The 23,135-nt window shown below is 39.8% G+C and overlaps 2 protein-coding genes across 11 annotated transcripts in view; one reads left to right on the forward strand and one right to left on the reverse strand.

Annotated features, from left to right (window-relative positions):
• Positions 1-4,192, forward strand: part of LOC130144059 (cohesin subunit SA-2-like) — a 67,017-nt gene extending 62,825 nt beyond the window's left edge. For 5 of the 7 annotated variants that reach the window (XM_056327053.1, XM_056327051.1, XM_056327052.1 and 2 more), the window contains 3 exons: positions 297-471; positions 1,486-1,579; positions 3,162-4,192. In XM_056327053.1, coding sequence (XP_056183028.1) covers positions 297-471; positions 1,486-1,579; positions 3,162-3,170 — 278 coding nt within the window. In that variant the 3' untranslated portion in view covers positions 3,171-4,192. The other 2 variants (XR_008819999.1, XM_056327056.1) reach the window with 2 other exon arrangements.
• Positions 4,193-5,561: 1,369 nt separating this feature from the next.
• Positions 5,562-23,135, reverse strand: part of PPP2R3B (protein phosphatase 2 regulatory subunit B''beta) — a 54,590-nt gene continuing 37,016 nt past the window's right edge. For 3 of the 4 annotated variants that reach the window (XM_056327058.1, XM_056327061.1, XM_056327060.1), the window contains 8 exons: positions 21,798-21,884; positions 21,221-21,377; positions 19,272-19,320; positions 17,944-18,033; positions 16,315-16,490; positions 12,837-12,955; positions 12,647-12,753; positions 5,562-6,718 (listed from right to left, as the gene is read on the reverse strand). In XM_056327058.1, coding sequence (XP_056183033.1) covers positions 6,574-6,718; positions 12,647-12,753; positions 12,837-12,955; positions 16,315-16,490; positions 17,944-18,033; positions 19,272-19,320; positions 21,221-21,377; positions 21,798-21,884 — 930 coding nt within the window. In that variant the 3' untranslated portion in view covers positions 5,562-6,573. Of the gene's footprint in view, positions 6,719-12,642; positions 12,754-12,836; positions 12,956-16,314; positions 16,491-17,943; positions 18,034-19,271; positions 19,321-21,220; positions 21,378-21,797; positions 21,885-23,135 lie in introns of those variants that run through there. The other variant, XM_056327059.1, reaches the window with a different exon arrangement.

Raw genomic sequence — 23,135 nt, forward strand, 5'->3', positions numbered from 1 at the left:
GTGTCCCAAAGGCCCTCCTTTCTTGAGGGTTATATAGACTCAGCAGTACTGATAGCACTTACAGACTGGGGCCAAGATCATAAATCTAGGTTACAAAGGTGACCAGTGGGCAAATTAAATGGATTTTCTTCTATATGGCTTTTAGCTGGCTCCTGCAATAAATGAATGCTTTGCTACAAATCTCCCTTTGAGCTTGGCCTCATTGCTTCACTGCTGTGGGGTACGTGTTGGAAGTGTCCATCTCCAGACCTCTGAGGGTGAGGCTGAAGAGTGAGCTTGTTCACTGTCTGTTACAGGGTCTTTGCCTGAAACCAGCCAGACTGAAGCAACAAGCAAAGCTCCAGAGCTGCAGTGTGCTTCCCAGCTGGCCTCTGCAGCAGGCAAAAGCAGAAAGAGGCTGAAATCTCAGGAGATGCACTTGCAGGAACATTTGCCATTCCTTTGTCCAGGAGGGCTGCAGAGAAAATACTGGTGAGAGTTTTATGTCTTACAAGCTGCTTCACTTGTCCTGGTATTGACAGTTGGGGCCTCTGTCCACCTCTGTTTCTGCTTTTTGTAATACTTCCATGGGCAAAGGGTGTGTGCCCCTCCTGTCTGTTATGGGCTGTGTTCCAAGGATAGCTTGGGTTTTCTGTTTCCTCAGTCCAATACCTACATTTGCTGCTTTAGCCTCATTGTCCCCCATTGTCACAGGGCTTCCAAGCCTTCTTGGACTTAATACCAAGTGTGTGGAGAAAAAGACAAGGAAGGAGGAAGGTTCCCTGTCCCATTTCTCTTGTCTCTGGTCCCGATTACAGGGCTGTGGTAGTTGTTAGAACCTGGCTGTTTGCTGCAGCTGGATGAGGAGTGTTGTCTGCATCTGTGGAAATGAAAGAGGATTCGTGTCTCTGCAGATCTGCTCTTAACTACTGTGTAACTGGTGGCTTTCTTTTAGAGAGGTGCATGTCTGTCCAGCAGGCGCACACATCTGAGCGAAACCCCACAGAACTTGCATGCAGGAGAGGTAGTGCAGAAATATGGAGGCTGGAGTCTGCTTTTGAGCTCTGCAAATGAAGCACCGTGGGTGCTCAGCTGGGATATTTTCCTTTTAACACCGTTCATTTATTGAGGTCTTAGCTGCCAGTTCCCATATTGGTAGGTTAAAAGATGAAACGCAAATCCCAGTTTTTCAAGTTTTGGACACCTGTTGAATAGACCTGGTGAATACAAGTAAAATAGAACAAAAACATATTAAACATGAAGTTAGCCCCTTTTAAATGAACGTTTTGTTTCTGAACTGCTTTATTGGAAATTCCTCAGAGTATAATATCTTCCATACCTGGGAAGTACTGGGCCAGAAACTTCGAACTACCTTACATGCATATCTCAGCAGCAGATATTAATAGGTGAACAACTCTGCCTTAAGCACACTTGTGCAAAGTGCAACCTCTGTTACAAGTTTCTCAAGACTTAGCTTTTTTTTATTCCTCCCCCGCCCCCCACCAGCAAAGATGAGATTAAGACAGAAGCTGTCTCAAAGGAGAGTCAAGCAGAAGACACAGCTGAAGATGTCGATGTTGATGTGGTTGGTCCAGACCAGGTAATTCTGGCTCGGGTTTCCCAGCTCTGAGGACAGCTGTAGTTGCGGTGGGTGAGTGCGAGTTCAGGATCTTACGCGTACCCACCTAGCAGCGAAGGGGCTGGTCTTCTGTGGTCCGTTTCAGGCTGAGAAAAGGGGTTTCCCCCTCTTCCCTTCCCTTCCCAGCTGCAGCTGCAGTCTCCTTCAGCTTGATCTGCATTTTTAAGGCAATTCTTACTGTAGCATTGAGACATCCTTGGGTACTCGAACACCAGCTAGGACACATTAAGAGGAGGATCCAGTTTCCTTTTTGCCCCGTACTGTGAAGCTTCTTGATTAAGAGCCATTTGCTGCAGTTGCTTCATGTTACTGACACATTTCAGAGATGGCACTGCTGCACAGCCTGCAGGGAATGTCTGCTTCAGACATGGCATTTGCATTGTGCTCTTCAGACTGAGAGGCTCGGAACGTATCTGAGCACTGGTCAGCCCAGGGCTCTTGCTGGAGTATCCCTTGTTTCTTGTCCTTTTCCAGTCAAGGCTTTTGAGGAGATTAAAGTCTGCAAACCAGCTGGGGATTTGAAGGGAAGCATGCGAAGGCTGTGGGCTTGGAGTGGCAGCCAGTGTAGCCTGAGGGTTGTCTTGTGGGCGCTGATTGCCCTTAGGAGCAGATAAAAGTTTGGCAAAACTGCAGCTGTCTGCCTGGGTGTCAGCTCAGCCCTGGAATGGATACTTGCAGCAGGGAAAGACTTTTAGCCCTTTGGGCCAGTGGAGTGCAAGGACTCAGATAAGGTGGTGGGCACCAGGGGTCTCGCAGCGGCGACTGTACTGAAAGGGAGGGAAAATGAAAGAGGCCATGAGGTTTCCTGTGCTGCAGCTAATCGCAACCCTCCCATCCTCTCAGGGTTTGCACTGTCAGCCACTGGAAGGGGCTGAGTGGTTCCTTCAGGTTTTCCTTCTGTATTTCCCCCTGCTTTCTGAACTTCTAGTAGAATGTTAAACCCAGTGTTTGGCAGACAGTTTTGTTTTTTTTTTTTTTTTTGCAGTGAGTCAGGCAACCCCTTGATTTCCAGTGGCTCTGGTTTTCTGGGATCTAACAGCCACATTCAAAGACCTTATATGATTTCCGACTTATTTTTAAATGAGTTTTTCCTGTAAAGTTGTGCAAACGGTTTCTTTTTCATATTTGAGGGGGTGTGTGCTTTTTTGGTATTTTTAAAGAGGACTAGAAGGAAAAGAGACTTCTACCTTTTTTCCCAGTCATATGCCTGTTAAAATGTAGACCGTTGGGACCATGTGCTGGGAGCAGCTCCTATTGAAGATAGATAATAAAAGAATTCAAACCCATGGACCAAGATCGAGGCCATACAGAAAGTGCACTACTTACCTAGCTTGTGGCTGTTCCCTGCAGTGCCTTTTCTGGGCTCCTTGTGGTATAGAAATGGTTCTTCCCTTTTGGGGAAGCTAAATATAGTGCTGTCCAAGAGGCAGCTACGGCCAAGCTGCTAGATGGTCAGATGCTACACTCTGAATGCTTATGTGCTCTTACATGGTGTTTTCTTCATAGAATGAGACTGACTTAAATCTTTTTTCTTGTGGTATAGGACAGTTAAGACACCGATAGGATAAATGGAAGTGAAGAACACGCTACCGATTTTTTTTCTGCAAATTGTTTAACTGAAAGTGGGGTTGTGGCGGCATCAACCAAGGCAGCAGGAGACGTGTATCAAGGCAGATCTCTGCCTGTAGGCACCCACCCAGAACCAGTTACTAGCACTGCTTTCTCCACACTGCTGTGCGTGGGGGTTGCTGACTTGGCTGTTGTGCTTCTAAGGCTGTGGGCATTATGAACGTCGTTACTCAACTGTATCCTGGTCCTTGATTCCGCCTTGGAAAAATTCCCAACCTAAGGACTGGAATCAGAGTATTGACAAATACAGAGTCAAAACCTCTGATGAGACAAGCTTGCTGACATCGGCGCAGGGGCAGTGCCCTGCTGGAGGGATTCTTTACCGTTTGAGAGGACCAAGATGGGTGTCTGTCTACTTGTTTCCTTGTACCTGATGCCAGGGAGGAAGGAGCCCGGCCCAGATGTGAACGCTGTGACCTGCTGGGAGATGCAGTGGCACTTGGCAGTGCCATTTCCTGCCTGTAAAATGGAAACCCTGGAACAAATCATCTGGAAGTATTTCTACATCCTAGTGCTTACAGAGACACGGTTAGAGGTCTGCAGGGATGAGGATGTGTTCCCAGGAGGCTTGCATCACGGCTTCTAAGTAAGAAAGAAAGAAACAGCAGACCGGTTGACTTAGTATTTTCCTCTGGAAGAAATCCTTCATGCAGTGATCACATGGTATTTACTTGGAAAACAGAAAACCTGAAAAGACAATGTAAATAGACTGTAAATACGGCCCTTCGAAATAGTTTTTTTTCCGTTAAGAATTTGCAAATGATCTTCACTCAGTATTTCAGAGGCAGTAGGCTTGGGAGTCCTGGCTGCTTTCGCTGACCCTTTGGCACTGCTCCATGGAATTGTACGTTGCATTAATCCTATCATCAGCTTTCATTTTTTTTATATATATATATATATATTTTGGATGATAACACTGTAAAATAAACTACAGAACTATTGCTATCCATTAGTATGGAAGGTGCAAGTGCTATTCCCACACTAAACCCGGAGAAAGAACAGCAGCAGTGCTGTCGGCCTTCTAGTCTTCCCTGTTATTAAGCAGACTGAGAAGCGAAAGCCACGGCTGTCTCCCATGTATCGTCCGTCCTGAAGGGGCAAGAGTGAGACGATTACGTTTCAGTCTGCGTAGCTAAGTGTGCGGTAGGCTAATGCAAGGGGACAGGTAGGACGCCATATGGTAACGCCACTTCTCTCACAGTTCCCCTGTGCCTTGGTCAGTAACCCCCTGTACGCCTGGACTGCGATAGCGGTGTTTCCCTCAGCCGTCTAGATTTGTGAATCCAGGCCTAAACTGTAGCAGGGAGGCAGGATACAGCTGGACTAGGCAAACAGTCAGACCTAGGACCCCATCAAATGTGGATGCTTTAATTTTTGTAACAAAGGCCTAGGGATGGAAATTATCCTTCTGGGGAAAGGTACAGTAATCATTAGAGTTTGTGTATTGTGAGAAAAGGCATTTCCACAATAACACCATCGTTTGCTCTACTCGCCCTGTGCAAATCCTTTTTTCCTAAAGGGACTTGGCTAGCATATATATAGAGATAGTATAATAGAGAGCAGGGTTTGACAGGCACTTTGTTAAACACAGAGTGGCAACAGCAGCTGCCAGCTCTGCGGAAGACAGCCACCCAGCACTGCAGCTCTGTTCAGTGGTGGAATGTCACTGTGTGATGAGAAAGCCCTTGCCTGTTTTCAAGCCCCCTTTTTTTCAAAAAAAGGGGTTCCAGCTGAAAGGTTTCAGGCACGGAAAAGCAGCAGGCCACCATCTCTTAACGGCACGGGCAGTTCAGGATGATCCTCCAGAGAGCCAGCTGGTCATCCTTTCCCACAGCACCTTAGGGAACAGAGCATAACATAAACGCTCTGTGTGTCTTCACCATTTAAAAACCCCAAACCATGGTTGAGTAGTAAAAGGTATCCACCTGACCAACAGAGAAATTTTATATTGATGGGTTTCCATTAAAACTGGAATCATCAACCCTGATTTTCTTTTTAAGAATCCTTTGAAGGGTATTAAAAGGACTTGTTTTCCTTTGTAAAGCTCCCCAGCAGACAATGAGGTTTGTAAGTCTCTACATGAGATTGTGTGATGAGTTGAGTGGAACAGATTTCTCTGTACCACTTCCAGCTGCTTAGCAACACTGTCTTTTGGATGAAGAAAACCCTGCTAGACCTCGATTGCTTTGAATATGCAGCTTGGTGTAATTAGCCGACCAGACTGCGTATATGTCTCAGCTATCATATCTTAAGTTCATTACTAGTAAGAAATGAATTGTATGCAGTACATACCATAATAATTAGAAGTGTTAAATTACATGTATGAAAATCTTTATTTGAAAATACAAACATGACCTTTAAACATTTTAAACAGATCTACACTGCAACCAAAAAATAACTTACATCTTTTTGTACATTTTTTTTTCCCCAACAAAATCTGTTTAACAGCAAGAGTGAGGCAACAATTTCAAGCTGCTGTGACACCGATGAATAGCCATGGAATGTGTCAATAGCAAACAACTGAAGGGAGGGACAGACAAAAGCAATGAATGCCCACAACAAATTAGTGCACATCACTGATCAAGTAACATTTATACAAGGGATTTTAAAAAAATTGGTTCCTTCTACATGAATTAACACACTCATTTTGGATCAAGTATGAACACTAAAACAGACTTCATTTTTAAATAATCAAACACTGAAGTTTAAAAGGGCAAGCAAAATGAAAGTTGTGGCAGACAAGGACTACACAAAGAAGTGAAGCAGCTTGTCTCAGGTGTTCACTTTCCTCGTGCACTAAGACACTCGGCTTGTCAATGCGAGCTGAGCCACGCACTCACAGTCGCGTCCCTTCCTTGCCAAGGCATAAAACCCCTAGGGCTGCCTGTGAGCATGTAAGCGCTGCAGGCCAGGTATAAATTGTCTCCTTACCTCCCATACCAGGACAGGAATACCTGCTCACGGGTGGCATGGAGATGGTCAGTGCACCACACATCAACTTGAGAATTATACAGTTCTCTTAAAAACAGTAGATTATTTTTCTCTAAAGTCAAATATTGTTATTCTTGCAAAAAGGAATTACGCAACATCTGTAAATAAATATTTTAATTATTTTACAAACTATAGATTATTGAATAAATACAAAAAGTTTCATCATTCCATACAAATGCGCTTCTTCTATTTAAAAGGTAGTGTAGCGATTAAATATTTTTAGCACAAAACTAAGCTGACTTCTTGGAAACAAACCCCACTGAAATGTATAGGTGTGTAGCAGACCTGCTGCAGACTGTCCCTTCTCTTCTGCAAGTGCTGACCATCGGTAACCACTACTCAAAGTCCTCTTCATAGTCATACTCATCCAAGTCTACATCAGCCAGATGGGAAGGCATTTCAAAAAATGGTCTTTTTTCCATTTGATACTTTAGGACATTGGCCTTCTGATGGTCTATGGGATTCAGTTCTGCTTCATACCTAGGAGTGAGCAAAAAGAGATAAAGAGTCTAGCTATGTCAGGAAGTGCCTAAAAATTAGAACGCTAACAAGGTACCTGCAGGAAGAACATAATTTCCAATATTTTATATTTACAGTAAAGAAAAATGTAACCGGCCAGCAGCACTACGTTTCTGTAATAATTAAATTTAAGCTAGCTTACTCTTGCCACGTGCAGAACTCATTGAGATACGCAGCTTTACGGAAAGGATTCGAAGCACGCGCTGCAAGTAGTCCGCTGGAGCAAGTTAGAAATGGCCCAATGCAAGACCTTAAGTACTTGACAGAAAGCCCTCAATTTCTTCTCAAGAAAGCTGAAATTAGGCTCAATTAGGAAGAACAAACTAAACAAACCACAGTAGATACAACAGAAGAGAACAAATACTGGACTGAAAGTCTTATTACAATGTGCCCGAGTACAAAGAACCAAGAGTAACCATGTACTGAAAGCAAATGCTAGAAAGCAAAAGCCAACTGTTTACCCAGAAATTACTGATAACCACATGCTGCTGTTGAAAATGAACGGACAGATAACAAAATGTAATGTCTAACTAACTCAGGTCAGTGAAGGCTAATATTTAAAAAAGATCAGCTTCAGCACTGTTTAGGTGGGATCAATCTCTAATTGATAGCTGTTTAAAAAAAGTAAATATACATCTCTGCAGAGATTTGTCAGATTAAAGCAGCAACCCTTTCGTGGGCTAGGCTGACTCAGGTTCACGTACACCCTCCCCAGTGCTACTGAACCTTATCTCAGCACATGATTATTTCCATCTACTTCACAGGACTAGGCAAAGGACGAGCTTTAGATGTTGCAGTATCTTCTTCAAATGTGACTTTATAATGGCATTACATGGTGAGTAGAAGAGTTCTTTCAGAGAAAGACAGGTCAAAAAAACCCCAACCCCCGCCCCAAAAAACCGCAAACCCCAAAGAGTTAAGTACTAAGGATCCATTATGACCAATATAATAGAGTAGCATTAATAACAGTGGCGGGAAGCAGAACAACATTTTCAGTTGCAAATGCAATTCTGTTAAAACACTTCATCGATGAACTATGAAACATCTTAAGCTGGCTTCACCACCATTTTCAGTAAAAAAAAATAAAAAATTATGCTTCAGCAACATCAGGTAACGATTAAGCAGTGAGTAAAATTAGTTCCTGATTTTCTTTCCTTCTTTTCTGTTACTTCATCCTTCCCACAGGTATTAAAGTCTCAATTACATGAGCATCAGTCAGTGCTTAGGCAGTGAACAGAATACCTTGGCTTTCTCCCACAAGCTCACCACTGATTTACACAGGAAACAAAAGTCATCTTAAGAATTACGTTACTGAGTTACACATTTGAAAAGGATTTGGAAGAAAGATGCATATTCTGTCGTTAACACCAGTTTTGGCTCACACACCTGTAACTTATAGTCTTCTACACCATTAATTCCTACTTTTTAGAAGGACTTTTTTTTTTCTTTTTTACAGGGAAAACATCCTGAATGTACCTTTTGGATTTGTTTATTGCATAGTGATACAGAGAGGTGACAGCAGCTTTTCCAGTCATTAAAAATGGCAGCGTGAGCATCTCTCAGATACTATTTGCAGGTTCTATCCATCCTGTACTCAGAAGACTGTTATTCAGACATTAGTGGACCAAATTAAAATCCCACTCTCTTCCAAGGCTTTGGTGGCCTTGTGGAACATCACTTCTACTCCTTTCCAAGACATTTAAGTTGATGTAATTTAGAAACACTGTCCCAGTGTTACACATCTGGGCACTGAAATTATTTGAGTTACTTCTCACAGCACTAGAAAGTCTATTGCCACTTCCCAGCACAGAAGTTTTTATAAAAATACAACCATACATCGACAACACCTCTAAAAAGTAATTTTTCCCCCTCCTCACATTTATAAAGCTCATAGAATGTAAAGAAAACAGCCTATTTCTAGACTTCTGTGTACCACCCTCAAGTTTCAGATCAACTGTTTTAATATGAATGCCAGGAAAATATTTACTGTAGGATGTAATAAAATGAAAAGGTTATACTGGCTTGTCAAACAGTCACTTCAGTTCAGGCAGGCATTACAACCTTTTAAGGACAGTGAGTGATTTTAAGGAAGTCTTTGTACAACACAATAACTTAAGATGCTCATAATAAGTTTTTGTTAATGTTTTTGTTCATTAAACTCTCCTAACAGGGGCAAGGAAACTTTTAGTAGTCTTGTGTTTCCTCTCACATTCAGCAATAGAAAATAAGCTTCATATTGCAGGACAATTGTATAAAAAACCCAAGATAGATCAGACAGTCCTGCTTTGGTATTCAGTTTTGAAGACACTTTTGCTAACCTTCACTTTTAGAAAGCATTCAAACCAAGTCAGACTTGACAATGCGTCCCTGAGCCAGATCAGAATGCTTTTCCTCTCTAGATTTTTATGTATTTGCTCACAACTTAAATTCAGTTGTGTGTTTGATACACAGTTTGGAAAGTATCCTAACTTTGCTCTTTTTTAATAAAGAATCTCAATTCAGCAGTTTAAATCGTAAAATCACAGAATTTTTTAGGTTGGAAAAGACCTTCAAGATCAGAGTCCAACCATTAACCTAGCACTGCCAAGTTCATCGCTAAAGCATGTCCCTAAGCACCACATCCACACATCTGTAAAATAACTGCAGGGATGGTGACTTAGTTTTCACAAGCTTCTGACCTAAGGGTAGGCAGAAATCGCTAAGATGAAGCGTAATACTTGTTTCTATTTAGTCAATCCAAATACATCTTACACGCGGTTGTGTATGTGATACTTGAGGCACTTTGACAAATTATGAAGTGGTAGGTAATGGAGACAATGAGCATTACTATCTATACTCCAAGGAAACAAAGCAGCAAAACTTCAGGAGCACTTAGATAAAAAACCAACAACTTTTATCCATCTCTGTGGAGGGCCAACAGTTAAGCCATGGTCAAACCCAACTAAGGATACAGAAAGGAATTAGTTAAATGCATGATTTTTTGGGCAGTGCTTCCAGAGCATGCAATATTTTTTCTTTGTCAGCTTTTTTTCCTACAAGATCTGTGTCAAATCCAGTAATGCCAGAAACAGAGGCAACATGCAACCAAAAAGTTGCTTGAGTTTACAAACACCAGGCTCAAAAGAAATGAGAAACTGGATGTTTCAGCATCATGCATCTTTTCTCCTCCAAATCCCAGTGTACTGCACTACACTACTCTTTTAACACCAAACTGTTTTCTTTAAGGAGTGTATTTACACAGTGAAGGAGCGTATTTTCAAGTTTTAGAGTTACTAGGATTCTGCTTTATATACCATAAGTTCCATAACATTGTCTGTATTACTTAAGCTGTAATTACATGGACGTATAAAGGCAGCTGTGCCTATACCACGGAGAGAATGAACTTGATAGAAGTACCAGAAAAACTAAGTGTCTAAGACCTGTTAGAATTCTGTTTACTGAAGAGTGAAAATTTAAGGTAAATTTTTAAATATAATGCGAAAGTTTAACTTAGAAACTAAAATACAAAATGTTTCTCATTTTGTCCACTTCCTGTGTAAAGCCATAAAACCATGGTGTCAGGTACACCTTGCATACATTTTTTTTGTGGAAAAGAAGTGATTTGACCCAAAGGATACTGGCTGTGAATTTTGCAGCTTTTATTTTCATCAAGAGCAGATATCTTGGGGGGAGGGGAGGGGGATGGGAAATGCATAAACCCCCCCCAAATTTATCCTGAACAATAATCACAAAACTGTGCTTAGCTCAGAAACAGCTGTAGTCAACGAGCTCATAACTGAGTCAGAATAAAAGCACCTCGAGGCTCTTTATATTTCATCTGCACTCATGAGTGAAATCGTGCCCAAAGTTTATCTTAGAACTTTACAAAATTTCACTTGTCTACTACAGCCCAGCAATTTCAAACCTTTAATCAGAGGTGCTGAGTAACATGACTTCCTGACCTGCAGGTCCCTTACTACTAATGTCAAAAGGATATTTTGCCTCAGATGAGTTCCAGGTGCATATAGTTCAGATACCGCATACGGTCTTAGGAGGGAAAGCTAGAGGAAAAGTTGAAACCCTTCCTTGGCCACCTAGCTTCTACAAACTATACAGTATACGACTGAACCCTGAGCACGTCTTAAGTGACAACAACCCTAGCTTCTCTGGGTATTCCACAGCAAAGCTAGAAGAGACCTTAAGAGCTGTAAGACAGAGAAATAGGATCTTAACGGAATCCAGGAGATCTGCGTTTAACTACCAACTTTCAGGTGAGCTTGAGACAAATTCAGTCAAAAACCATCTGAATTTGACAACTTCATATCTGAAAATGGGAAAAATGGGCTTGCCACTTAAATTCTATAAAGTCGCATCAGCAGCAGAATTATAAAACAGAAAGGTGGAGACACAACTTCTGCTATAGAAGCAGACGGACCAGCAGGAGAGAGAAAAAACAAGCCTAAAATAAAGGTGTAAGTGGTTCTAGGTAAGATTTAAGACGTTAGTACCTGAAGGCTTCCAAATGCCATTAATTTCTGTGTCAAGCTTAGACTCTCAGGCTGACCTGCTGATGCACTGATTTACTGTGTTACATTAAGGGAGCCCCTCTGACACACGGAGATGACGGCAGACGCTGTAGGGGTGGCAGGCACTGTAGGGGCTGGTCTGACCCTGTCAGGAGCAGCTTAAGTCCACCAGTAACTTTTTTAAAATGTTGACTCCTGATGGTTTAAATGTGTTAATTTCAGAAGGGCCAAAAATCTGAATTCTTCACTGGTTTAGAAGAACCCCACCTGTTTTGTCAACCGAGTTCCAAATACATAGCATTTTGCTGCCAGCCAGACTGAAGAAGCTGTTCGTTTCTCTGATCCCTCACATTTAACTATTATACTCAGCATTAAAGCATCTCAAACAAGAGTCAAAAATGCACATACCTATGCTGTACCTTCCCCAAACTTAGCTTATGACCTTAAGAGATTAAACAAGATAAAAAACATTGAAGGTTTAATATTGCCTAACTTACAGCACAGCAAAGCTTCAGTTATTTTTGGCTTGTTAATTCTGTAATATTAATCAATTCTAGCAGAGGATTCCATGAAAAGTTAAAGAGCATGATCCCCCTTAAAGCTGAAGAGGCCGGGCGATGATAACGATTCTCTCCCTCTCCTCTCTCTTTCCTCATGTGCTTTCTTTGACAAAGTTTCTTGAAATCCATGTGCTAAGAGGATTTTACTTTCTCAGGCTTTAAAGCACTCTTAAATATCAAGCTAGTCATTCTCTCAATGCATGGCAAGAACCAGATATTTTAAAATGGAATATCGATGCATGAAATGCAGGAAAATATTTTCTCTAAACTGATCCATCAACTTAAGGCCTAAACTAAGTTACATTTGTACTTGTTTTCCTTGTCTTTTTAAATAATGAAAACAATGAATGGCAAATACAGGACTTGGGATTCCAAGAGGTTCTGGGAAAAGTAAAAGTGTGATTTTGAAACAGCAAGATCAATTATCTTATTTACTCCTAGAGAACTGTGAGAAAATACTTCTAAGCTGATACAATGGAATTCAGAAGCGAGGTATTTGCCTCCCAAAGCTCTTAATGAAGCTCTTAATTCATTTAACAAGCAGCTACAAAAATAGTTGTATTCTGTTCAAAGTTGAAGCTTTTTCAAGTCTTACTTCTTCCCAAAATTTGAAGTAGGACCTTTTCTTTTACAAAACCAATGTGATCACAAACTGTTAAGGAATATTTAATCTGAGATAAATGAAAGGTTCTTCCCCTCACGGAGCACATGGCTAAACATGACAAACAGCAACGTTCTACAAAAATAGCATCAAGGATGGCAGTGACAGTGAGGCTCTACATTAGTAGAGAGGATTTGTACCAACCATCCCGCTACATTCTTACCCGTCATTCCACTGGTCACTTGCTGCCTCTTCTGCTACCAAGATATCGTACTCTTCAGCAGCATACTTTTCCCAGTCAGAGATCTCTTGGCTTTCACCTTCACCATCCTAAACAATCACATTGCAAGTTATACAAAACCGCATTAATTGTAAGCACGTTGCTAAAAAGACTTTTAAAGCTTCATACTCACCCGCATCATAGAAAACTGATCCTTCTGTTCATGGTCAAGGTATTTTTCAATGTTGAAAAAAGTATCAAAAAACACATTTGTCAACTTACATCGTTTTAAATCATGCAGAGTAATTTTTCCTGTAAAGAAGATTATGAGACGAGATATTTAGAGCTGGAATTATCTTTTGTCCAAAGAGGAGGAATTTTATTCAAAAGTTAAGTCATCATTATGCTCAAGAACATTTGTCACCAGTGCTCAATGCAATGGGAAAAAAGTGAATAGATGAAATACACACCTAGAGATGCGTCCTTCAAAGTGGACAAAACTTTGGAATTTTTCAGATTTGTTACTTGCTTTAACTGTCATCCTACTGCCCTTCAATACGCTGGAGTGAGATGCAGTCTACCTCGCTTAGCTATTAAATATCAATTAAGAGAATTGTCTAAGCTTCCTCAAGAGACTGAAGTCTCTCCAGTGAGCTAGCCATTCCTTCCCAGGAACTGCTTGGGTAGCAGGTAGGTATCTCCTCTGGCAGTGGCCCTTTCTCTTCCCTGACTTGAAAATCTATGACAGAGATGACAGTGTGTGACTATACTTCATAAAGATGAATTTTTTGTAGAAATCAGTTTGCACACTTGTCCAGCCTGATCAATATTTACTGCTCGAGAGGAAAGCTAAACGTTTAGTGGTGTTTCATTTGTTTTTTTATAAAGTGATACTTTAAAGACTCAAATCAACAGATCTGTTAAGTGTTAGAAGTATTTGTCAGGTTTCTCAGAAACATTACCTTATTTCAAAGCTGAATATTAAGCTACTGCAGAAAGACTGAAAAATACCTGATATACAGGGAAAGACAGATGACTATCCTTAAAACTCCCCTTTATTGATTCACCTGAAACATGGCAAATCTGCTGTTGTCAATCAGAGAGGGGCTAACTGCAGGTGTTACGGAAGAGTTCAATAAAAGACAGACTTAGAACATTTCCTCAGCATACTTTCCCAGCCTCTAACGAGGTATAACTCAAGGACATCAGAGGGAAGCAAAATCTGAATCCCATTTGGAAATGGTTGCCACGCTTGTGTCTGTTGCCATGTGAAGGGCCTTAGTGTATTCTGCCTGGCTTACAGCTGATGCTCCAGAACGACGCAAATCCCTCATGACACCTGTGTTGTATCTGTCAGACCCACACAGATGTCTGATGTGCTGGGCCATCTCAAGTGGCAGCAACTCACAACCAAGCAAACGATTTCAGTCCTAGTTATATAAGTTCCCAATTTAAGTTTGGCACCTAAATTTGGTTCAGCGATTTGCTCTCAGGTTTCCACTTAATGCAATGAGAGCATAGGTATGTAACACTCACATAGATGCCTACCATTGTCTCTCAAAGGCCAACAAAAAACCAGAATAAAACTGAGATAATTAACTCGGGTGTCCACAAATTAAAGGATTTGCTTTTTGGTACACAGAGCATCCTGTAGCACACTATACCACAGTTTAGCTGTAACTGTATGAAAACACCTTCTTTGTTTCAAATCTACCAGCTGAAATGTCATTTTATGGTGCTGAGTTTTGCATTAGGAAAACAGAAGAATTTTTTCTTAATCCACCTTTTAAATATCACTCAGTTTTTATAATAAACAAACAACGCTTCACAACTGGCTTTCATTTTTGTTGCCCTGAGTAACTCTCATCTTGGTGTGTTCCCCTGCCTCCTTTTATCATCTTCATGACACAGAACAGATACATCAGTCTTGTTCCATCTGAAATGCAGAACAGAAACATTATTGAAAATGTCTGCCTTTCAGAAGCTAACGTACAAGACTGGAAGGGAACCTCCGAGTTCAGGAGGCTATTGTAGGCAACCACATAACCTAAGTATGTTCCTCACAGCTTGCTTCACTTGTCCTGAAATGTTTCCCACCACCCAGGGTGGGAAATCACCAATCATAGTGTTGGCCTGGGACTTCATTCCACTGATACCTCGGATTGAGTTTCCAGTTTACATATACTTAATACTAATTTTTCATTTACAATTTTTTTTTATCTGCATGTTGTCACCTAGAAAATACATTTTAGCCTGGGTTAAATAAGAGCATGAAGCTTTAAGTTCTAGTTTTCAGCTATTTCAATTCCCTCAGCATGCAAACAATTATGTCTCAGTAAGAGACAAGAGACAACTACCTTTTTAAAATAAAATCGATTTTATTGTAACATAAATATTCTTAATACTAGAAAGAAGGTGGGCAATAAGACTATTACTAATTGATTCTCTAACCATAATTGTACAGACAGTAAACAGAAGCACCATCTTACACACGGAACTATAGTGACACTTGACATTCAACTAGGAAAAACTCAGTGCTACATCTGGAAGTGTCTTAAGTGTGAAACACTAGCACAGTCCCACAGTCACTAAGCAAAAGCATTAAAAAGAGATGGTCAACAATCTTCTACCACAAAAAAGAGCAAACATTAGTATATGTGATAGAGGTTGCTACTGCTATCAAACTCTTCAAGAGCAAATAGGCGAGTTCTAAATTTACTGCAATGCAGAGTCTGCATAATAATAGCAACCAATGGTATTCCAAGTCCTCTTACACACTGAAATTCGTACTAAAAAGTGTAGCCATAACAAGGGTTATTAGTGCTAACTGTGGTCAAGTGTTGAGACATTAAGTGTAGATACAAGCTGACCTCAGTTGTGTCAAGTTCAACAAATCCCTGAAGAGACTAATCCATCATGGTTACAACAGTTTTATCAACTTAAGACAAATACCAGGAACAGCACAGGGGTCATGAACATACAAGATACCACTCAGTAAAATGTCTACTAAGGCATACAAAAATATTTTCAGTATTGAGCAGCACAGAAGGGCAAATGTGAAGTGAGCATGATGCTCGCTTCCTAAGGTTTTTTCCAGTGTAAAATGTAAGCTGAATTTTCATCAGCTAAAAATCGTATACGTCAAATGCAGGAGAGCAGAATTCAGGTGGATGAAGGTTCAAATGAATGTAGAAAACAGCCAAAAACCTACGACCAGTTTAGGATTCAGTTATTTTTAAGCCCACTGGCATGAACTTCCTAAGGGCAGCTTAAGCTTCTAAACTAAAAAAGTCATTACTGATCTAGAGACAAACATTGTTTAAAAACTGTTGCCTCTGAAGAAATCTCAATTAAATGAGTACTGGAACAGGTAAGAGGCCAGTGAACAGAACAGTCAACAGCTTTTCTTGAGAACATCACCTTAGCCACATAGTGACAAAACGGCTACAAGCCCAAAATAAAAGCTTACAAGGAATTTTAAAGCACCATATTAATTTTTACTATGAAAATTATGCATGCCATTGGAAGACCATCCGATTATTAAGCTCTAACAGACTTCAGAGAAAAGTCAACCTAAAGGCATATTCTTTTAAAGGTAATTGAATGCTCTTAAGGGTGCACTAAACTCCTAATCCAGAAAAACAGAAGTTACAGATGGAAAAGGATTTTACCTTCACATTGTGGCTTCACGAGATCCAGCATCTGGCACAAACAGTCTTCAAATGGCAAAGGTTCTATGGCCATGTTATCTAATTTTTGGCACTGTTCTTCATAAAAATATTCCAATTCATACATAGACAAAGCACCGTCCCCATCAAGATCCATGCAGCGAAACCAGTATTCAATGCTGAAATTCAGTAATTAAGAGCAAAGAACTGCTTACACAAAGTTATTATAGAATTTCAAGAATGGATGTTGCCCGTTTTTAAGGCTACACTACTTACAGATGCAAAACTAGACTGAAGACTACATTCCATAATGCCATAGAAAGTCTTTTAACACCATCTATTGTGGTAAGTTGCTGGCATTTGCCATGGCACACATTACTTCATTTTAAAACACACTTGTTAATTGAGTGGGTGAAGGAGGAAAGGATTAGAACATGTGGTTTTACACAGAAACTCAAGGGAGCCAATGAAAAATCAAATTAGAATCATAGAATTGTTTAGGTTGGAAAAGACCTTGGAGATCATAAAGTCCAACTGTTAACTCAGGACTGCAGAGTCCACTACTAAACCATGCTACTGTGTACCCCATCTAGGCTTTTTTTAAATACCTCCAGGGATGGTGATTCTACCACCTCCCTGTGCAGCCTGTTCCAATGCTTCACCACCCTTTCAGCGAAGAAGTTTTTCCCAATATCCAATCTAAACTGCCCCTGGTATACCCTGAGACAGTTTCCTCTTGTCCGGTCACTAGCTATTTGGGAGAAGAGACCGACCCCCACCTGCCCACAGCCTCCTGCCAGGCAGCTGTAGGGGGCTACTAGTAAGGTCCCCCCTGAGCCTCCTCCTCTCCAGGCTAAACACCCCCAGTTCCCTCAGCTACTGCTCATAAGCCTCGTGCTCCAGACCCTCCACCAGCTGCGTTGCCCTTCTCTGGACACGCTCCAGCACCTCCACGTCCCCTTGCAGTGAGGGGCCCAACCCTGAACACGGCATTCCAGGTGCGGCCTCACCAGTGCCCAGTACAGGGGGACAGTCGCTTCCCTTGTCCTGTTGGCCATGCTGTTTGGGACACAAGCCAGGATGCTGTTGGCCTTCTTGGCCACCTGGGCACACTGCTGGCTCGTGTTCAGCTGGCTGCTGACTAGGGCCCCTAGTACCCTTCCGTCAGGCAGCTTTCCAGTCACTCTCCCCCCAGCCTGTAGTGCTGTGTAGGGTTGTGCATCAAAATGGATTGTGCATCAGGCCACAAGTTCTTTTTTTTCATATTGAACAAGACAGCAATATGTCACGCAATAGGTTTCTTATGAATACGCTACAGCTAATGCTAGCTGTATAGTTTCACAAAGTCACTGGCATCATGCAAAAACTGCAGTTCCCTTTATCTATGACCCTGTATGTAAGAACAATAACATATATTTAGCCTCTTAAAAGTCATTAAAATAGACTTCTACAGCATCAACATCAGGAGATAAATAAGAATGATGCAATGAACTAGGCTAGTTTTCCACTCCTGTTTTTATAGTCTAGCTCCTTCCATCACAGTTCCTGCTGAGCATCAGTGATCCCCATGTAAGGACTGAAAAACCAATAAAGTCAGTCTTTATTTTTGTTAAAACATAAATTCATTCTTACCTAGTTGGTGTCTTCTTGTCCTCTTCAGATATCAAAAACCAGACAAAATCAGCATAGCTAATTTTCCCATCTTTTTGTGCTTTTCTGCCTCTTGAAGGTGAATGAGGAAAGAGAAGATTTATATTAAACCACCTAGCTTTTACTAACCAAAATTAAGAATTATTTTCCTTGGTGCTGTTAACTGTTTATTTACTCCTAAGTGATGCAGTGTTTGTAAGGTGACCTGTCACGGAATACTTTGCTCGTTCAGGATAAGGAGCTTGCATGCTCTGTTCCATTTGGTAAAAAGTAAGGCAGCATGCTGTCCAGGACATACCGCTTTCCTTCCTGGGCAGCAATACCACTGCTTCAGCATTAACAAAAGAGATATCTCAATTAATTAATAAATAAATAAATATACAAATACACATGCCTTTTAGACATAACACTTCCAATTCAGGTCGAAGTGATGAGAACTCAAAGCTGTACAGAACTCCACAGCTAAAAGTGTTGAAATGAAAATATGAAGATTAAAATGAAATAAAAACATTCATGAAGTAAGTGGCAAGAACATAATTGCCCCTTTCCACTCCCATACCACAGCATCCAAATATGTTCTGAAGACACATGGTTAACCTGTCTAATGAAGAGTCAGGCAGGCATTTCCTAGACATTCTACATTTCTTTCCTAAAATCCATTTTTGCTGTTTTATCCTCAAGATTTCTAGAAAAATATGGTGTATGTTTTGTCTTGCCCAAAAAACTTGCAAAAGGAGTATCTCTAGACATGTCTGCCAAGTCTCATTTCACTCATTTCAGCTTTTGTTATTTCTGTTTATCAGCTGCTCTCTAGCTGCAGATATCGTGCTAGCAAAAAGTTTCAAAAATGAGTAAAATGCTGTAAGTACCCAAGAGGAAGTCAATCCAAGTGAGAAAAATGAAGAATGACTGTAAAAAAAATGTGAATTAACTCAACTGGAGGCATTTTTGTAAATTTGTTGATGCAATAAGCATGGATTTTACAAGTAGTACTGAAAAGCCCAATTCCCTTTGAAAATTTTATAGGTTTGAGGGATGGAAAGACAACAATGCCAACATTTCTTCCCTTCCTCACTCCCATCCCTGCTAAAGTATACAATATCCAATGGCAGCTGTTCGTATGGGTAAAGTAAAGAACTCAACTGAGCCAAAGGTTCCAAGAGCACTCTAGTACTACTAGAGTAAACTACAACACTAAATCTTGACATTCATGGCTCCATTTCAAGGGGAAGGCATTTTTTTCTGGGAATATCACACAATTTAACAAGCAAACACCAATTTGGATTTAGATCAGCATACAGAATAAGTACCTTGTTACTGCTCCTGAGAAGATCCGCTCTATCATTCTATTTGAAATTGCTGTGAAAAAAAGGTTTAAAATAGTGTCACTTATATACGTAAGTCATTTTTGCTTTGCACTGTCTAGTTGAAGAGTTTACTGGAACCCTCTTACATATACACGTCTGTGAGAAAGATCAAGTGTAGTGCTCCTCAACCCCTTTGAGTACTCTTAGAGAGGATCAGTTAACATGAAGTCTCCAAAGCAAAGCCAGAAATCAACCAGCTTTGAATTGAGACTTAATACAAAAGTAGTAATGTAATAAAAGTAATAAAATGGCCGATCAATAAGACAGCATTTACCAGTTCTTTGACAAGTAAATCATGTTTTCCAGTGCCATTACATTTCATACAACCTTGGCATAGAGCCAAAGTAGAATTGGCATGTTAATGCACAATAAGCATACCTAACTGATTCTGACACGGGTCTATTTCTGACATGGTTCTGATCAGTGCTTCTATTTTGAAAGCATTTCAGGGATTGTAGAAATGTCTTAACTGAGCACTACTGCTGTAAAGAATATTCAATTTATCCTGAAGAATTTGTAGGTGGTACTGAAAGCAGCACATGATACTGTTCTCACAGAAGGAGAATTACTTCTCACTATTCTACCTCCGAAATATTTTTTCAGCATTGCAGAAATACCGATAATTAAAGCAGGTGGTTAACCATTGAAATAATTAATCTTTTTTATGTACTTATGGTGATGCTATCACTGTATTATTCTACTAAGGACACTAGTCCCTACACTTAGTATTTATCCCCAGAAGCATAGGGTAGTCAATTTGTTTCAGACATATGTGCTGCTGCTGCTTCTCATCTACAATTAAGTTGTTCAACCTTCTCAACAACAGCTACTTTAGTATTTTCTTACTCCATTTAAGTGTTTGATCTAGCCTAATTTTAGACCAGTGACAGTACGAAAGGACAGGATTGATGAAACAAGGTTATGCAATTTTGACATGCAAAAATAAGATGTTTTAAACTAAAGCTGGATTACCAAATCCTTTTTATGCCCTTATTTAGCCTAGTTATCATTAAGCAGCAGCTGTTGAGCTTTAATGAATATTCCATGTTTTAAAGGATGCAAAACTAAATTGCAAGTGACATCATATCAGTTCTGCTTCCATTCTACGGTGTACTAACCCGGCAGAGCAACCACTTAAATGAAAGAAGCTTTCCTTCCTCAGTGTCCTAAAGTGTAGTCAGACTTCAGCAGGCATGTTTTCGGAAGTAATCAATTAGAATTGTGTTTATTCTTCCTAATGTGCGATAATATTCCATAATCACTTTGTGCTTAAGTAAGCTTTCCAGTCCTGAAGGGAATGCTTTTAAGATGACAAGGGACACAAAGCATCTAAAAAACTCCAACATTTCCATACAAGCTACAAGAATATTTGAAATAGGTACAAGTGCACAAGACTACAGAATCAGTCATTGTATACTGTGAACGCAGAAAATGTAAAGCTACTAAGTAGTATTAAACCAAAATGTACTGCCAGCTGAGTTAGCAAAACTTCAAAATAAGCGAACTACCCGCACATGAGTTTCTCTTTTTCTGCTCTTTTCATACCTTGCTATAAGAGCCATGCTACTTGAATAGTATCAGTAAGATAGTTTCCAAGATAACAAGCCCAAATCACCAAATGCAGCCATTTATAATATACCAAGACTTAAATGATTTTTTTCCTCTACTTCTTTGCCAAGATCAGAAGTCAAATTCAGAATTTTCCTCAAATTTGGTATTGATAGACACAAAGCAGCACTGCAGATTACATGTTCTGCTTTATTTCACTGAGTCAGCAGGATCAGCTATACCAACAGACTCATGAACACAGGACTTGGCAGTTAACCACTTCCTCAGTTGAAAGTCTACAGGTAATTTTATACATATAAACAAAGGCGCTTCATTAGTCATACCATGATCATTATGTCGAGCTAAATCCTTCCGATCAATATAGAGGTCATGGTCTGTATCCAGCTCCCAAAATTTGCAATAGATAACATAAAAATGTTCATATGAGAAGTACTCTGTCAGCTGGTTAATATCAGCTTCCTCTTCCAATAATGCCACATTCTATTATCAGAAGGATAAATAGAACACATTAAAAAATTTGTAAGACATTTGTTGAATCATCTGAGTTCTCATAACCAAGTTAATATCTAATGCTATTTCAGTGGAACAATTTTTATCTCTAGAGACAGTGCAGACCATGCAGCATGACAGCAAGGACTGAACACAAGGTAGAAAATTAATGCATCCGCAGAAGAATGAGATCAGTCAGACTTCTGCTAAACAAATATGCATATATACACAGCTCTAGTTAAAAGATCACATTTGAACGTATTCTTGTGTATAAGAATTAAGGCAATCGAGCCTTCACTAGTTTTTGGAAAAGGAAGACATGCTGCTTATGTTAGTCCCTTAAGCATTTAGTTAATGCAGTTTTAAAACTTGTAGAAACATCTGTCTTGCAAAATTTTAGATATTATGTACCTGCAAAAAGTTGCTTTTCCTGAGCTCGTTACAAGTTATTTTCCCAGACCAAGACCTATTTACTGTATAAAATATTCTCTGTATAACCTGCAAGAAACAGAAAATGGAAAGGTCATGTTAGGTATGCCAACTAAATACCCTCCCAAACGTTTGTCAGAGATAAGTCTTACAGCTCAGCTGCATTACAGGACTCCATCTTTCCCGTTTCTATATTCTTTCTACTTAGCAGGTTGATGCTTCTCTTGTATGTTGTATTACCAAACCATTTCTAAATCTGTATCTAAACTCATCATGGCAAGTCTTATTTCAATGCTGCAGTACCCGTAACTCTCACAGTAAAGCTGCTAACTACTTGTATGCAATCTAGAATATGTCTATTGGCAATTTCACCACCTCCCAGTCCTCCAGATCTACAAGATACTCTCTGATAAACCTATTAATATATCACATTGCTCCAGATTTAAAGACCTACATTTACTACAATATTATTTTACTTCATAAATAAAGTTACAGAAACAGAATTGGGACTGTTTAAGGATCAGAGTACAGGGGAGATGTTACTACTTCTGAAGTCCACAAATACAACAAATCAACACTTGACAGAAATACTTCCTGCGGGTGCAGAAAGAATATGTTTTTCCCCATTTAATTTTACTCTATTTAAAGTTACTTGAAAGAAACTTGTTAACAGTATTAAAAGTAGTACATAAGTGTTTTATAACTGAAGAACAAAAATATCTATGCAAGAATGATGAGTAGTTCTTGTGCCATGATGGGTTATCGGAACCAGAAACAAATCAATTCAGTTAATTATCCAACACTTTGTTTAAATCAATTTTACACATACATTATTTTGCTCAACTCATGCATTCTGCATAATTTTCTTAGTTTTAGTTTACAAACGTAAGAGGTTAAAATATGTTTTTTTCTGTTTCTTAACTGAACTCAGTATTCACCTCAATTAGTTTAAGTCAACCAGATACACATTTCAAGTCAGTCATTAACCACTAACAAAAACAGACAAAAACCCTTAACGTATTATGAACTGTAAGTGCTTAATTGGAGATTGATTATACCTGCTAATTAGCAAGACTAAATACTGCATGTGTAGCGTTTAATTTGCAACACAGTAGTTACTAGCTAAAACCCCCCATCTCTTTAGGAACCCTCTTCCCCCAAATAAAACCTCTTCCCAACTAAAGACTTTAATTTTTTATCACTTCAGACTTTAGTTGCAGTAAATCAACATTTTAAACAAACCAATAATTTCTAAATTACAAATAGAAGAGTAATATATTCATAACATTTAAAAATAAAGCTTAAACTGTAGCATGCAGC

Source organism: Falco biarmicus, chromosome 2, assembly GCF_023638135.1.
Source record: "Falco biarmicus isolate bFalBia1 chromosome 2, bFalBia1.pri, whole genome shotgun sequence".
Taxonomy (NCBI): Eukaryota; Metazoa; Chordata; class Aves; order Falconiformes; family Falconidae; genus Falco; species Falco biarmicus.